The 17,901-nt window shown below is 38.1% G+C and overlaps 1 protein-coding gene across 2 annotated transcripts in view; it reads left to right on the plus strand.

The window, feature by feature from the left end:
• dennd2b (DENN domain containing 2B) overlaps nt 1-17,901 on the plus strand; it is a 66,244-nt gene that overhangs the window by 25,909 nt on the left and 22,434 nt on the right. For both annotated transcript variants that reach the window (XM_073836231.1, XM_073836230.1), the window contains exons 3-9: nt 1,211-2,461; nt 5,600-5,736; nt 12,962-13,101; nt 13,316-13,531; nt 16,082-16,178; nt 16,263-16,307; nt 16,732-16,916. In XM_073836231.1, coding sequence (XP_073692332.1) covers nt 1,211-2,461; nt 5,600-5,736; nt 12,962-13,101; nt 13,316-13,531; nt 16,082-16,178; nt 16,263-16,307; nt 16,732-16,916 — 2,071 coding nt within the window. The remainder of the gene's footprint in view (nt 1-1,210; nt 2,462-5,599; nt 5,737-12,961; nt 13,102-13,315; nt 13,532-16,081; nt 16,179-16,262; nt 16,308-16,731; nt 16,917-17,901) is intronic.

Here is a 17,901-nt window from a genome sequence, read left to right on the forward strand (position 1 = left end):
GCGCGCTCTTTCCTCTGAACGTAAACAATGAAAACTATTTTAGTGATGTTGTTACTACGCTTCTGTGCCTTGACCGTGGTAGGACCCTTGCTGTTTGTGCAGGGTCAGAAAGCTCTTGGATTTCATTAAAAATATCCTAATTTGTGTTCCAAGAATGAATGAAGGTCTTACGAATTTGAAATGACATGAGGGTGAGTAATTAATGAGCGAATTTTTATTTTTTGGTGAACTAACCCTTAAATTTGATTTGTAAAATTTGGGTACAACAAGTGTCTACAGACAACCGATGTGACGTGTCTGCTTGTAATATTTGGTGATGATGTATTTTGTGAATGTGGGGGGCTGACTGTACACTCCTTTTAATGCCAGACCTGTGAGTTTGCAGGTGGTGTGGTGTTTCTCGCTTCCCTTTTTGTAGGGAAGGGTGTTCTGGTGAGGTTTTTAGTTGATCTGTCCCAACCTGCACCCTGGATCATACTCTTGGCCTCCTCCCAGCTTGCACTTGTTATTCTAACCACTGCTGTGACATCAGATCTGCCTGCCTCAATTTCACTGAGGTGTGGGCCAAGTCGAGTTCTAGTTCCTGGAAGCTCATGAGCTGCATTAGATTTTGAGGTGGATGAGAAGTGTTTGTGTGTCTGAGGAGACTGAAATGAGGTCAGCAGAGTCTTTCATCTTATTGCTCAGCAGCGAGCAGCGTCTGTTTGCTAAGTGAACAATGGGCCTGGAAATGATGTGGAGGTTGAAGTTGACATGTTGGCATAGAGAAACAGTTGCTACAGGGGATGTACGGCTAAGAAAAAACTCTCAGGGTTAGTGAGGGTGAGTTCATTTATATCTGTCAAGTCTAATGATTAAATGGCTTTTGTTTGTGAGGTCCATATAAATGATTTCAAAAGTGACTGTGAAGGAATCCATAATCATTCATACTGCTTTTCTGTTTGTGTTAGCATTATGTGAATCATTTAACACTGCCAAATTCATGTCAAGTTGTTGTACTTTCACATATTAGACATAACTGTCATTTCCTTTTATCTAAAATCCATTTTAAAGTTCTCCTTTTGCAATACTTATAGTATTATGTTACTTTTCCCATTGACTTATACTGAATAAAACACGTTTTTATCCTTATTCACATAACAGTCTGCTGTAACAAGCACAATTTGTTGGATGGTTTCTTACTCTTTCTGCTGATTTACTCTTGTTTCAGGTGTCAATCTGTGTCCCCACCTCCAATTCTTACCACTGGAAAAGAGCCATGTTCTTCTCACCTCAGTGGCAGTGAGGACGCCAGTCAGCAGGAAAGATACACTAAAGCTGACGCTAAACTCTGGACCCAAAAGAACTGGAGCTGTAAGACTGCCAGCTTGAGATGTGGTGCCTCACTCTCCACTGACTTTGAATGCCAAAGCAGGCTCACCAAATCTAGGAGCATTAGCTGTCTGGACAAGAGGCTATCCATCCATAACCCACCAAGCAGCAATAACCAGCAGAAAGAGAACCAGCCACAACAAGCCCCCTCTGTGGGGGATGGATTGAACCCTGGACCCCTCAGCTGGAGTACTCTTTCAGTAGGACCTACAACCAAGCTTGGGCACAAGCGCACGTTCTCGCTCAGCCATACAGGGACCTGCACCTCATCCGTCGCCATACGCAAAAAGATCTCGGAATGGGAGGGTCGTAAGGCGGCTCTGCCTAGGATGAGCCTTTGCCTTGACAAGAGGCCTGGAGGTGGGAGCGAGGGTTGCCCAAGCCTGCTGTCCTCACCCTGCAGCGAGAAAACCTTTGACTTTAAGGCTGTGAGGAGGATGAGCACAGCATTTTCCGAGTGCTCCTACCCTGAGACTGAGGAAGATGAGCACGTATCGGATCGAGAAGCTCCTGTAAGGTTCCAGAAGAGACCTTCGAAGACAGAGTCCTCAGGGATTTTCCTCCGCTCTATCTCGGCACGCAAGGAGACCTCAGCTGTGCTCAGCCGCATTCAAAAAATTGAACAGGCCTTGAAGGAAAGTCCCACTTCGTCTCCTCCACAGTATCTTAGTAATTGCTACGGCCTTGACAAGTCCAGACAAAAGTCTTTCACCATAAGTGGAACGGAGGACTTGGACAGCACTTGTGGCAGCAAGCGGAGCAGCATCTGCTCCGTGGCCACCGAACCCGAAGCTTCTCCAGGGTCTGAAAGACTCTATAAGCTCAAGCAGAGGTTTAGCATCAGCTCTACCAGGTCGGAGAGCCCAGAACTCCCTTCTGCACAGGACTCTCCTGGAATTACAGTGAACCCTTTGCCCAAACCCAAACGAACATTTGAATATGACGCCAACCGCAACCACAGAAGCTTGTTGCCTGGTAATGGATTACCTCCCACCACTGAATCTCCACCTCCACTTCCTTCCACCCCAGCACCTGCTATAATGAGAAATTCAAAGACAGATGAAAGCTTGCCTAAGAAGACTCAAGATAGGTGAGAAACTTGATTCCATTTTGTTTAAATGTTAGTAGTAGTATGTGGTTTTTGGCAGGTTCATTTAACCGAAGAATCATGTAGCAGGTACACAAAGCCACGTAGGGTGCTTTACTCAAGAGTACAGTGCCTTGCGAATGTATTCATATTCTTCATTTTTATGTTGCTGCCTTATATTAAACTGCTTTAAATTACTTTTTTTCCCACATTAATCTACACTCCATACATCATAATGGCAATGCAAAAAAACATCTTTAACATCTTTGCAAATTTATTAGAAATTAAACACCTAAATGATTCCATTGCATAAGTATTCATACTCTTATCTGGGACAGTTCATCTAGGGAAGAGTTTAGAAAAAAATCTGCTGCATCGAATGTTCACAGAAGCATGTAGTCTCCTTTACTCTTAATTGAAAGAGGTTTGAAACAACCACAACTCTTCATAGAGCTGGCCTCCTGGCCAAACAGAGCAATTGGTAGTGACCAAGAACCTGATGGTAACTTTAGTTGAGCTTATAGGAGGACAAACATCACTGCAACACTCCACTGATCTGGGCTTCATAGTGGTGTGGCAAGACTCAATCCTCTCCTCAGTTAAGACACATAAAAAACACTTTGCAAAAAAGCACCTAAAGGACCCTCAGACAGTAAGGAACATGATTCTATGGTATGATGAACCTCAATTTCAATCATCATGTTTGAAGGAAACCAGGCACTGCTCATCAAGTGCAGAGGACCATCTCAAAAGTAAAGTGTACTGGTAGCAGCCTTATGCTGTGGGCCTGTTCTTCAGTGACAGGGACTGAGGGACTTGTCAGAGTAGAAGAAAATTTTGAGATAGCCTTAATAAAAACCTAGTCCAGAGCATTTAGAACCTTAGACTGGGCAGAAGGTTCACCTTCCAACAGAGCAATAACCCTAAGCATACAGCAAGAGTGGCTTATAGACTATGTCATTTGAGTGGCCCAGCCACAGGCTAGGCTTGAACCCAAACAAACATTTCTGGTGAAACATGAACATGTCTGCCAGACCCCATCCAAGCTTGAGAGGTGAAGAGGTCAGGCGAAGAATGGCAGATAATTGCCAAATGTTGATGCGCAAATACCCAAAAAGTTAAGTGCTGAGTTAAGGGTATGAATACTTATGCAATGTGCTTATTTCAGTTTTTTTTATTTTTAATAAATTCATGAAGTTGACAGTTCTGTTTTTGCTTTGTCATTATGGTGCCTGGAGTGTAGATTGATGTGGGAAAAAAGTAATTTAAAACAGTTTAACCTAAGGCAGCAACATAAAACATGAAAAAATGAAGGGCTATGAATACTTTCGCAAGGCACTGTATTTGCTCTTTGTGAGGATCAAATTGGCACCTTCCTGTTGCTATCTGAGATCTTATTACCTTCATGCGAGAATGAAAATTCTGTCATGATTTAATCACCGTTGTGTTGTTCCAAACTTGCATGGCTTTCTTCTGTGGAGGGCCCAAGTTCAAAATGTTGACGTTGAGTTGTTTTCATACAATGCAAGCATACAGTTAGCATAATCTATCAAGCTTTAAAGGGACAAAAAAAGTTAAATAAAAGTGGTCCATATGGTTTGTGTTCTGTATTCCAAGTCTTCAGCTGTATGAAATTTTTATGAACAAACTGAAATGCAAGTTGTGCTGTGCTCGCATCTAATATTTATTTACACATATTCAAACATTCTTCATGTATAATTTTACATTTGTGTATGCATTTATTAGTACCCTTTAAATAAATCCAAACTAAAGACTAGACAGATTTGTGTTGCACAAAGTAAAAACATGTCAGCTGTGGCAACAATGACTGAGAAGCTATGAATTTGTGTACTTCCACGTAGTTGGTTCCCCCACAAAGAAGAGATCATTTATTTTTCTTGGATAATGAAGTGTATAAAACTTGTCCCAAGAATGTTGAAAAGGATAAGGACCACAGGCCAAGCATTTGTTTTGTTGATACAGCTCTAGACTTTGAAATATTGTTTTTTGTTTTTTTGACTACAGTCTCTCACAGTGAATTGGCCTCTGCAGTTTCACAGATTCTTATGTTACAAATCAAGTAAGCAAAATGAAATTTCCTGTCAGGCATTTGACGGCAAGCAGAGATCAACATGGAGATGCTCGTTTTCTCAGGGTTTCATAATTTTACCATATTAGGTCAATTTGTTGCTGTCAAATGTTACACTATTACACTGTTTTGTTCTGTGTATGGCACACATCGTCTTTTTCCATTCTTTTATCTTTACATTTAGATTCAAACTGACACTTCTGAAATGGGCAATGCTTAACAATATTTATCACTTCAAATTTAGTTCAGAAACCCAAAAATAGCATTAGCGTTGCCATAAAACACTTGAGTATATTTTTAGAAACTCATCAGCAGGGTGAGACGGAAGATACAGAAAGTGAAATGTTTCACAGGTTCAAAGACCTCAGAGACTTTAGTTCATCTCTTCTTTTTAAGCTGATAAAACAGTTTCATGGTGTTGCTTTTTGACTTTGTGAGGCCTCTCATGTTGTTTATAGCTCATATTCCTCACGGCCTTGTGAATGATCTTTGGCACATGGATTGTTTTGCCCAGTGACTGGGTATGGTGAGCTGCCAGGTTCTCTTGATGGAGAACCTAATGCGCTGGAGCATTTCTACTGCTCTACATATGAGCCCATGTTTGACATTCCTGTGGCTGGTCTAGAGTCGGCCGTTTAGAGACTATAGGCAAGCAAATCGATTGTGTCATGTCAAAGTGCTAATTTGGGGTTTCAACTTTCTGGTTAGCTTTCCAGCCATGTTTTTGTGTATATTTTTCATGCAAATACATTTTGGCGTCTTGTAGATAAACAAGAGATTACCGTCTGACCATAGGAAAGAACTATATGAGGGTTGTTCGCTTAAGCACCATGGTAATGTTTGTCCCCTCTCTTGGTGGCTTCCAGTGATTAAACACATTTAAGATCCTCATAAGTGAAAGATGCTTATATCTTCTCAGGTGGTCAGACCTGATTGTGATCGTCTAGTTGAAGGATGTTTGCCTTGAACCATACCAACACAACTACTCTTTACTTGTTCAGCAAGAGTCATGTCCAAAGCTGTGGTTTTTCTTTATCTCTGTTTGTTTCTAGAGAATCGTGTGAGTCAGAAGACACTGTCAGCGTGCCTTCCTCATACCCGTCCTCACCCACAGAGAATGGCACGGCGAACCACAGTCGGCCCAGCTCCAAGAGCACACTCGAGGAAAACGCCTATGAGGACATAGTGGGTAAGAACAGACAACAGTTTGTGATAGATCCTGCTTGCTCCATTTTGATTTTAGGCTAAAATGTAACCGATTAATATGAAAATGACTTGCAAATACCTAGATGTTTATTTTAAAAATATTTATGGTGTAAAAATATTAGAATATCATATTTAGAATTGTATTTTTAAATAAAAATTTGATATATTTGTATATTTATTGATTTTATATATTTTTGAATGTTTATATGTTTTAATTATATAACATTTACAAATATTTGTATAGCATAACATCATAATGAAAATTAAATATTATTTAAATGAAATATAATACAATTAGAATTGTTCTTTTTATATTTATTTTGATGTTTTTAATCATATTAACTTTTTTGATAACAGTAATATTTTTTTTTACCATTTTATTGTTTGCTGATAGTGCACTCTTCACACAAGCCCTAGTTAGTTATGTCTAGTGAAGGTGATGAAGTACTGGCATGTGGCGCTGGCTGATTTTATGTGCTAAATTCCTTCCTGGCAGGAAATAGTCTGTGTGCACTAATGCTGAGACCCTGAGGGGCTTGACATTGTTACAGTCTTCTTGGGTCTTGCCCTGTGGCCAGACTGTAAATCTCTGTCCTGCAGTTGCTGATGAGGCTGGGCATCAGGTGCTGTTAAGTGGTCTGGCTGAATAACTGCCTAGTTGGCAAACGAGCAGAAGGATTTTGTGGTTTGGGAGGCTTGAAGTTTATATGTCATTATATCAGTTCTCCAGCCAAAAATACAGCCTTTGCTGCGTATTGTTCTAGAAATGATGATGGCCACTGGGTCCAGACGGTGCATGAGTCTCTAGCGGTTGAGAAGTTGGTGACTCTCAGCCTTTTCCCTGGACAAAGGTTCCATTGTTCTACTGAACACCTCGGGTGTGGGATCAAGCATTGCGGTTGCACATTTTTACGAATGCTGATTAGTTCCAGAGAAATATATGGCCTCAATGCGCCTCTGCTCCAACCACTGAGCTGGGGATTGGTGTAACAGTCTGACAGAAGCATCTAAGGGTGGTCTCCAGCAGCATCAGGTTGTGGTTAGCATATCAGATGGTATGCTTTCTCAGGCTGTCACCAGGGTTTCAGCCCTGTTTGCTACTTAAAAGTCACCAAAAGTTAAAGGGAAAATTAAAATTCTGTCATTAATTATTTACCCTCATGTCATTCCAAATCCGTATGACCTTCGTTCATCTTCGGAACGTAAATTAAGATGTTTTTGATGAAATCCGAGAGCTTTCTGACGTGCATAGACAGCAGATCAGGTGGCAGAAAGTGCCTGTTTGCTTTCATTATTTTACAAAAGCGTAACTTTTCGTTGTCATTCAAGAGCACACTAATAAACGTAGTGTCTTCACAGATTCGAGAGATGTATTACTTATATCTGTATGACCAGAATGACAAAGTATTTTCAGAGCAAGTGACTGCACAGGCACCTCCATCTGTCATGCAGTGAGCACACTACTGTTCAGCTTCCACACTTCGCGCCGATACTTCAATAGAGAACATTTTTCTAGGTTAACATTAGATTGAATTAGATCTGAATACATAATTCAGATGAAAAGCCATATTTCAGGTTGATGAATGATAGGTGAGCATTTGGATGTCCTGACCGATGTACTATATTACCACATAGACTAGCCATTAACAATATGTCCGTCACAAACCGTGTAACTTCGCCACTTCCTGTAAAAAAATTCTGCGACTAATAAAATTTGTCAACCAGGCCTCCTCTTGTTGACTAGTGGTTAGTCGAGTATTTGGGGGGCAGCCCTAGGTTCAACCTTACTTTTTATGAAGCTACGAGAGAAGCTACTGCCTTCATTATGAATGGTCATGTGACATGCGTTTTCGGTTGTGTGGTGTGGATGGACAGAGGCGTAGCAATAGGGCAGGCGAGACAGGCAATTGCCTGGGGCCCCGCATTTTGAGGGGGCCCCTGACAGCTGACCATTTGAACAATCTGAAATGCCATTATTAAAAACATACACGTAACATGAAGCAATATATCCGCATCCCCCCTAGAGGGCTCTCTCTCGCGTTACGCTGGATGTGCTTGCTTTTTCTTCATGATGCGTCAGCCGCGGTTTTCAAACTGGCACAGCAGCACTTATTACTAGGCTTTTTTTTTTAAATTAAAAGGACTTATTTATCTGGCAGCCAAAAGCGAAAAAAAAAACAAGAAGAGGAGGAAAAGAGGAAACATGACAGCGGTAAGATAAGTGATGGAGATAATTATCATTAATGACTTAATGATAATTATATGACAAACCAATGTTTTTGTTGTTCCAGCTTATTTTCGTTTTTCTAGATTGTCTAATTTCAGATTTTTACTATTTCTAATAGTTACTAGCTAGAGTTACACTTACTGTAGCAGCAGCACGTATTTCATGCAGGTATTAATAGGCTGCAATAGAATAGGTGATAATGTTAATGAGGTGAACACTGCCCTCCAAAGGCAAAGTGCAGTAACTATGCGAACACTGAAACTGAGAAAAGTACCTTTAAAGTTTTTTGACAGCTAGTCAAACACTCTTGTTTCTCTGAAACGGGACAAAATTGAACCAGGAGACTTTGCCACGAGACAAAACAGTTGTCACAAAGTCCATTTTAAGCCTCAATTCAATTTTGACCAAATGTGTAGTTACTGTACTTTGCTTTTGGAGGGCAGAACATCAAACTTCGCAAGTTTTGATACTGTGTTTTGCTGCCAGTGGAGAGCTCACAAAACAATTTAAATAAATATCATTACATTTACTTAGTTGACCTTTTTTATTTAGCTTTTCTACATTAAAATAGTTGAGTTAACATAATTAGTTGTCAACTAACAATGAACTAATAGTCAATATTCTACACAGTGACCAAATACTTTGTATAGGGTTTAAAACTGAAGTCTGACCAGGCCAAACATGAGCCTGATGAACTTGTTCTCAAGCCATGTATTTGCAGTGTGGGCAGTTGCATTGTTTTGTTGGGAGGAAAAAAAATCTTTAGATAAAAAAACAATTGAACGGAATATACAAAGGTTTCTGAATATGGAGGACATAGTGACAGCATTTGCTGTAGCTAAGGCTTGTAAGCACCATTTTTTAGGTGACAATCCATTACGGTAAATAAGAAGATTGTTCTGTATCTTTAAGGTTTTAGATTAATATTTTGTTAAAGAATATGCACTTTGTTTAAAAAATAAACTATTTATGTTATATTATGTGTTTTGACTACTTTTTGTATGTTGTATAAATGTATATTTAGGTAACAAAGATATATTAACGAAATAATCTTTTAGAAGGGCCTCATCTATTTATTTTGCCTGGGGCCCCCACTTCACCTTGGTTCGCCTCTGTGGATGGAGATCGTTTCTGAAATGCAATGATAACGCCAGTGTATCGAGGATTGTTTTCATTTAAAAAATGCACTAGTGTAAACATAGCCTAAGTTCATCTGCTGTATATTCTGGTTAAAATAAGTAAGGCTGGGCTAAAAATTGCAAGCCATGCTGTCTGTCGAAAAGTTTCAGACATGTTCACAAAGACTGTTTTATGTACAGTGTGCGTCTTATTCTGCATGTAAACGAGGCACAGCACATCCGGTTTCTTTGTCAGAATGCCAGCTCCTCTCGTAAACGTGCATATAAAGTCATTTTTTTTGTTTTCTCATAACTTCATAAAATTACGGTTAAACCACTGATGTCACATGGACTGTTTTAACAATGTCCTTACTACCTTTCTGGGCCTTGAACGTGTTAGTTTCGTTGCTCTCCATGCAGTGTCAAAAAACTCTTGGATTTTATCAAAAATATCTTACTTTGTGTTCTGAAAATCAACGAAGGTCATATGGGTTTGCAATGACATGAGGGTGAATAATTACTGACAGAATTTTAATTTCTGAGTGAACTATCCCTTTAAAAATGTAAACAATATTTATGGTATACATATGTAAGGCTTCAACCTTCTCTTAGGTTAAACCTTTGGGCATCACATTGCATTTTGGCACAAAGCCTGTCTGTTCTGGTGGCAGTTATGATGTATCCCCCATATGCAATGCATATTAGTGTAGTGATAATGGATTGGCCAAAGATGAATATCAGTATCCAGATGGCCGGGATCATATTACATTCACCATGAGATAAATCACTTGTTGGAAAACCTATTGATGCCACAATGATATACAATCTTCAAAAGAGGCCACTTCCTTTCTCCACTCCTTACTGAGGGTTATGTAAGTGGCCGTAACAGTTCATGATTGTTTGCTGAAAATTCTATCCATTTTTCATTCCTGTTTTCCAGCTTTTTCTTTCAGGCAAAAAGCATCATCTGCTTGTTTACACATCACAAAGCCATTTCATTTTTAGGGCCATTCCTCATCTCACATGACTAAATGGTGCTCCTGGGAGGACCGCAAAATGGCCATAAAACAGTTGTGTCTGCCGTGTTGCTTTTATTGGTAGTCTGATACTCACATTGTGTACCGCTCACTTACTCATCAAGCACTCAACATGCTTTCCTTTGAAATCCTTTTGTGTAAACAGAAGCACAGTATGTGTTTTGGTTAGGGTTGCCCACTCTCTCTCCTTTTTGTCCGTGTGTTTTGCGGCGCTCCTGAAAGTAGAGAAGTTGATTAGTACCCTCCTGTACAAGAGTGGTCAGGGAGGCATATCATTTCTCCAGCATGCTGTCATTACATTGCTTCGTTTGGGAGCCTTACAGAGCACTCTGCACATTTGCTGGCCTGTCATTGTGCCTCTCAGGCTTAATGGCACTAGGGCAAATCTCAGCAGTGCATCTCGTGAGGTTAGGCTGTTGTGTAGTTGATTACTACGTTGTATGGTAGCTTTTTGCCTTTTTTTTTTTAAGCTGTTATGCTCTGATTATTATCGCCATGTTGCACTTTTGATACTTGTTATAGTTATGTATCATGCTAAAGTGTTAATATGCACAGCATTTATCAAAACGGTTGAACAAGGGCTAATGTTTTCATCTACAAGATGCAACATGAATCGAGCAGATCTGATTGCTTGCTTTTGTAGGGCACCTGGAGCTGTATTACATTAATATCCTATTTTTAAGGTTTTTTTTAAGGTTATAATCTGCCCGGATCCAAGTTTCTAACTGAAATTAGCAAATTGTATTTTAGGTTGGGGTGTTTCTGTAATATGGCTCCTGTTGTGTATCTAGTGGAGGGAAACAGGGCAGAAAGATGTGTGATATGCCAATGTCTTACAGTAAGAAAACAATAGAAAAGTAGGGCACTGTTTGTGTGGGAATGTGCACAACTGTTATTAGATCATATTGAAACTGGCAGCGTTCAAGCGGTTAGTTTCATTACGTTGTCTTGACAGCCAGGAATTGGTGACATGGAAAGAATGATTTAAATTAGAGGATTTCATTATATTGACCTGAGAACAAATTGATGCAATAGCTAGATGTTATGTGAGCAGTTGTTCATTTTTTCAGTAGGACACTGCAATTAACATTGCATCATTCATTTATCAATTTTAAAATAATTGTAATAAGTTTTAGCTTTCTGTTCATCAAAGAATCCTGAAAAAAATATTGATATCCACAAAATATTAAGGAGCATAACTGAAAAAAAGTATATATATATATTTCTTTTTTTTATAAAGAAGTTTTTTTTATGTTTTTAAAAAAAGTCTCTTCTGCTCACCAAGTCTGTATTTATTTGATCCAAAGTACAGCAAAAACAGTATCATTTTGAAATATTTTTACTATTTAAAATAGCTGTTTTCTATTTGAATATATTTTATATGTAATATATATATGTAATTTATTCCTGTGATCAAAGCAAAATTTTTAGCATCATTACTCCAGTCTTCAGTGTCACATGATCCTTCAGAAATCATTTTAATATGCTGATTTGCTGTTCAAAAAACATTTTATTATTATTATCAGTATTTAAAACAGTTAAGTTTTCTTGGATGGTTAAGGATTCTTTGATGAATGGAATGATCCAAAGATCAGAAATTAAATTATAGAAATAATAATAATTTTATTTAGCAAGGTTGCTTTAAATTGATCAAAAGTACTGATAAAGACACTTTCTATTGATCAAAGAAACCTGAAAAAAAATCTACTCAGCTGTTTTCAACATAATACATGTTAGAATAATTTCTGAAGAATCATGTGACTGGAGTAATGATGTTAAAAAAGAATAAATTGAATTTTAAAATATATTCAAATAGAAAACAGTTATTTTAAATAGTAAAAATGTTTCATATGTTTACTGTTTTTGCTGTTTTTTGGATAAAAAAAGGCTTGTTGAGCAGAAGAGACTTCTTTAAAAACATTAAAAATCTTACTGTTCAAAAACTTTTGACTGGTAGTGTATTTTTTTTGTCAGCAGAAAGCAGTAATGTATATATTAAATGGAAAAAGTTATTTTAAATTGTAATAATCTTTATTACAATTTACTATTTACTTTAGTGTGTTTTTTTGTATTTTACATATATATTAATTATTAGCGTTACTAGAAGAATAAGTCATACTAGACCAGCATGTGTTGATGCTTCATACATGCTTCCACATTACAGTTAAAAACTTTTGTGGACCCTATTCAGGTCATCTCGTCCTCACTTCTTGCAGCCTATCAGTCTGCCAAAATTTCTTAAAGGAGAAAGCACAATTTTATTTATATCCTCAAGTGTTCGGTGAATAATTGATCCACCCTTTTACATGAGAAAACATGTTAGCAAAAATACGATCGATCCTAAACGTGTTTTAACAAAGAGACTATCTTCAAAAAGTTCATAATGTTTTTTAGTTATTACTCTGAGTCTTGTGCAGAGTCAGACTAAAGTTGTGCACTGTCTACATTCCCTTATCTTGACTCATCACTGGCCCTTATTTCTGGAGACAGAGTGCTGTCCAAAGGCTTATGTCCAACAGAAACTGTTTTTGGAGACGATGCACTTGAGTTTCAAGCACGCCAGCAGTAAACCTCCATGAATAATCCTTTCCCAGCACTCAATAGCTGCCCCGTTGTGTGCCTCCGGCTCCTTCTTTTCATTATCATCTTCCACCGCCTTCCGTACCCTCTGCCCACCCTTTCTCTATCAGTTTGTCTCTCTCCCACTCACTCCTTAAGAAGACATGTTACCTCGCTACCTTTTAAGTCGGCTCCTGGGCAGCTGGTGTTTGGTTTTAGTCTGACTTGTGCTCTCTCTCTCTCTTTCTCTCTCCTCTGTTCAAACAGAGAAAGAGAATCCATATGAGGATGTAGATCCAGTGAGGAGATGTCTGGCCAGAAATTCCCGTCTGTTACCCGAGAGGTCTCGGGACTCACTCAACAGGATGTGGACCTCCCAGGACAGGAAGTCCATTACACCTCCCCAGGTAGTTTCCTTGGCTGTGTAAGATAGTGATGATAGCACCTGCCTTTCATTGTCATTTTATTGAAATCAGTGCTTTATATTCATGAGTTAACTCACCATTTTGTTGGTAACTTTGTTGGCTAGTTTTTCATTGCACAGATTTTGATTTACTACACACGTCTGCACTTTCTCGTTATGCTAAAAGATTAATTTCTTATCAACTTCCCTCTCACCAGCTGCCCTCTAAACCGAGTAGTCAGTCTCTGCGGCTGCCAGGTCCTGCTGACAGGAAGAGCCAGCGCCCATCCCGCCTGTCTAAGAGGCACAGTCATGATGACATGCTGCTGCTACCCCAGCTGGGCATGCCTTCCTCCTCCTGTGGCCTATTAAATGACAGCCTGAACCCTTCCACCGATACATTGGCCTCCCACAGACAGAAACGAGTCCCCAAGGTAAACAATGAGGGTAGAATGAAGTGAAGTGACTGTGTGGCTACATAGTTTTTCATGTAAGGAAGGGATTCCTAAACTTTTTGTGATCTGAACTCTTTTGACCTAAGAGTTGTCCAGTCTTGCTCCTGTAGGGCCAATGTCTTGCAGAGTTTAGCTCCAACATGCTCGCCTGGAAGGTTTCTGGTGAGTCTGAGGACCTGGGCTAGTGGATTCAGGTGTGTTTAATTAAGGTTGGAGCTAACCTCTGCAGGTCAGTGGCCCTCCAGGAGCCTGTTTGGACACCCTTGCCCTTGCAGAACCCCAGTTTGAGAGTGAAAGGGAAATTTATTTCCAGATCCATATGCCTAGAATAAGTAGGGAATACTCAGACAAATAGCACTCCATTTGACTGTTGAATAAGTAACCTTTGAAGAAAAAGAAAATCTGTTACACTGTTAGGGCCCAATGATTTCAGCGATGCTGAAAACGTGGACGGAATCGCAAAATCCTGTCATAAAAATGGAATTTACTGTATAACATAGAATGTCATGGAATTTGCCAAATTTGGAGGAATAAATCAAAAGTAGGTCAGTGCGCTTAAATCAAAATGCGACATGGACTAGTGTCTGTGAATATTAAGCCACAAAAATACTATTTAAGTATGAATCTTGCATGTTCTGTGTATCTCTGTGTGAGTGAATGGATGCACAGTTGCATAAAATTATTATTAAAGCATTGTTTTTAAATGAATATTTATTTACCAGAAACAGTATTCCTGAAAAAAAGAGAAAATAGCAATACTTTTTTAAAATAAAATCAATTCATTAGAGATGCTTTTGATTAATGAAACCATCAAAATGCAGAAAATCCAGAAAATTAGTAAAAAAAAAAAATGGGATCAAATTAAAGCTGAATTAAAAAAAAACACAACAAATTGCTTATTGTGTACATTTAATGATTTCAATTAATTAGACATACTTTTTGATAATTTTCTTTTTAATTTAAACATTAAAACAAAGAAAAATGCAAATGCAAAAAAAAAAAAAACGGAATTCAGAAAAAATAAATGGAAAAAATGAAATTTGGAAAAAAATAAAACTGATTTTATAGGGCCCCCTGATAGCACACGTACATCATGGAGATGTCTATTTTACATTTACATCTACAAGACATATTTATTTGAGTGTTTGCTCATCTGCAATACATCTATAGGAATAGCCGTTTAAAAGATGTCTTTAAGATGTTTATGAATGTATGTAAAACTGACTTTTTAAAGGATTAGTTCACATCCAGAACAAAAATGTACAGATAATGTACTCACCCCATTGTCATTTAAGATGTTCCCGTCTTTCTTTTTTCAGTCATAATGAAATTGGTTTTTGAGGGAAAACATTTCAGAAAATTTCTCCATATAGTGGACTTCAATGGTGCCCCCTGAGTTTGAGTGTCCAAAATGCAGTTTAAATGCAGCTTCAAAGGGCTCTAAATGATCCCAGCTGAGAAAGAAGGGTCTTATCTAGCGAAACGATCTCATTTTCTAGAAAAAAAAAATGTATACGCATTTATTACACAGAGTACGCATGCGCATGTTAGTGCTAGATAAGACTAACGATTGAGGTTCAAAAGTATATACATTTTTATATGTTTTAGAAAAGAGTCTTATCTAGTTTCGCTAGATAAGAGCCTTCTTCCTCAGCTGGGATTGCCCTTTGAAGTCCATCATATGGAGAAAATTTCTCAAATGTATTCCTCAAAAAACATAATTTCTTTACGACTGAAGAAAGAAAGACATGAACATCTTGGATGACAACAGGGTGAGTACATTATCTGTATATCTAAATTTTTGTTCTGGAAGTGAACTAATCCTTTTAAAGACATCTATTAGATGTGTGTACAGAGCAGATGCTTTCCAGATGAAGCGATTTTTAACAGACGTGCTATCTGGGCCCTACACCGTGTCTACACCGGTTGAGAGTGTCCTGACACGTTGTGACAAAAGACAGTAGAATCCTTTATAATCAGTGATACTGTTTACACTGTGTGCGGCACTGTGCACATGTGACACAATAAATTCTCGACAGTAAACTTGACATAGTTTTACCAACATTAAGCGTTAACGGGTCACTCTTCAGAACTTGGTGTCACACACACCAGTCTGCCTTCCAGCTACTTTTTCCTCTGCTCCTGAATGTTTTTGTAGGGAAAACACCTTCAACCACACACAATTTTAATGCCCAGAATGTTCATGTGCTGCAGGGTTTAAAGAGGAAAACATGGAATCTATTGCTCAAGTTCACATAACCACTCTCAAGAATGGAAAAATGCCCTGAAGGACTAAAAGATTTGGTTTCACCGTTTTTCCCTTTCCAGACATTTTACAAGTTGCTATAGAGCGGTCCCAGTGGCTTTTAGGAAGTCGATGATAGCTAAAATCAATAACTTTCCCGTCTGGATACAGCAGCCCCTTAATATTATTTGCAAAACTTAATAACATTCCTAGATAAATGTATACATAAGGGGCATTTTGAAAGTCATTTTCAGTTTGTTGTAACATGTTTTTTACCCTATCAGGTGGTGCAAAGAATAAACTCTATCTACTGTACAAAAAGAGGCAAGAAGAGGCTAAAGAAGCTTTCACTTTCAAACATAGAAACTGCATCTCTAAGAGGTAAAGATTTTTACCATGATGTAAGCTCTCAGAATGTTTTCAGTTGACCCTTTGACATTAAGCAACCCTCTTTTCTGTTTGTAGATGACAACAGCGAGAGTGAAAGCGACTCTGATGACAGGTTCAAAGGTGAGGAATCAGCACATATGGCTGAGAGGCCTATGTGTTTGGGTTGAGTGCAGCTCAAAGACTCTGTCTTTTGAGCAAACAACATCACATGACCCTGTGATTTGTCACAAGCAAACGGCAAAACTGAGCAGTGTTATTTATTTACTAATATTTTGAATATACTGTCATTTTAGTATATTTTAATTTGAGCTTTATTTCAATTAAAGAAAAGCATTTTATTAGTTTTATTTTTAATAAACAATGACTAATCTGGACTTGAGCATTAGATAAGACTAAGCTCCACACAGGGCCTGTTAAAGTAGAAATCTCAACAATTTTTCTTATTATCAGGCTGTTTTTTTTATGATAAAACAAAGTCATTTTCACAATATATATGTTGCCTGTAATATCGTGTTTTTTTGTTGTCTTGTTTTTTTATACACAGCCCACACTCAGAGGTTACTGAAGTTGCAGTCTATGTTGCAACGTGCACCAAGTTACAGGACTCTGGAGCTGCAGTTGATCGAGTGGCAGGAAAGGGAGCTCTTTGAGTACTTTGTGGTGGTCTCACTGAAGAAAAAGCCCACCAAAAACTCTTATACTCCAGAAGTCACTTACCAGTTCCCAAAGGTGAATACTCACTAATAAAAGGGGAGATAATGCTTTTGTTTTACAATGAAGATACTGCACAGCATCTGATGTCTCTTGACATCACTGTTTATTAAAGGATCCCTTTATCGGCCCTTTATCATCAGTTTCCTTACAGATTGTAAATAATCTTTACTGCTTTCATAATGTCATTTATATTACATAATGTCTTTTTTATTCAGATGGTAAAATGTAGTTGTTCAGATACTCAATAACAGATTAGTTCACTACTGTTTAAACGTTTAGGCACAAAAGAAAGAGATTAATACTTTTATTCATTGGTTCTTTCATCAGTGAATCCTGAAAAACTATATGTATAACGTTTTTTACAAAAATATTAAGCAGCACTAAGATTTTAAGGTAGTTTCTTGAGCATCAAATCACCATATTTTAATGATTTCTGAAGGATCATGTGATCAATATACATTTTAAAATATATTGAAATATAAAGAAATAGTTTTTGTTTAGGTTGATAACCTCAAAGGCAGCTTCGGGCATCCCGAAATACTGTGCCCACTCTCTATCTCCCACTTTGCATCATGTCTAACTAAATCATGTCTATCGAAATAAAGGCAAAAAATGGCAAAAATAGATCTTTAAAAATAAAGCAACAACTTATTGTTTAGTTAAATGCAGCCCAAGTAAGCATAATAGACTTTCTTCATAGGCGTTTTAAACAAATCTTACCCACCCCAAACGTTTGAACAATGTAATTATGCAAATTAGAAACAAGGCAGCAAATACAGCTTTGAGCTCTTATCATTTGGACATATTGACAATAATTGGCATAAGCAGGAAATCGTTGCCATAGCAATCATGTTTAGTTGCAGAGATAGGTCTTTAATTAGCTGAGATTTGCTTTAGTGATTGTGTTCCCTTGAGAAGCTAAAATATGTTGACACTTTGCCCAACAGAGGGTCAACCCATTATTGTGCTTCAAAACTGGAACAAAGAGCCTATAGTGACG

Source organism: Garra rufa, chromosome 3, assembly GCF_049309525.1.
Source record: "Garra rufa chromosome 3, GarRuf1.0, whole genome shotgun sequence".
In the NCBI taxonomy this organism is placed as follows: Eukaryota; Metazoa; Chordata; class Actinopteri; order Cypriniformes; family Cyprinidae; genus Garra; species Garra rufa.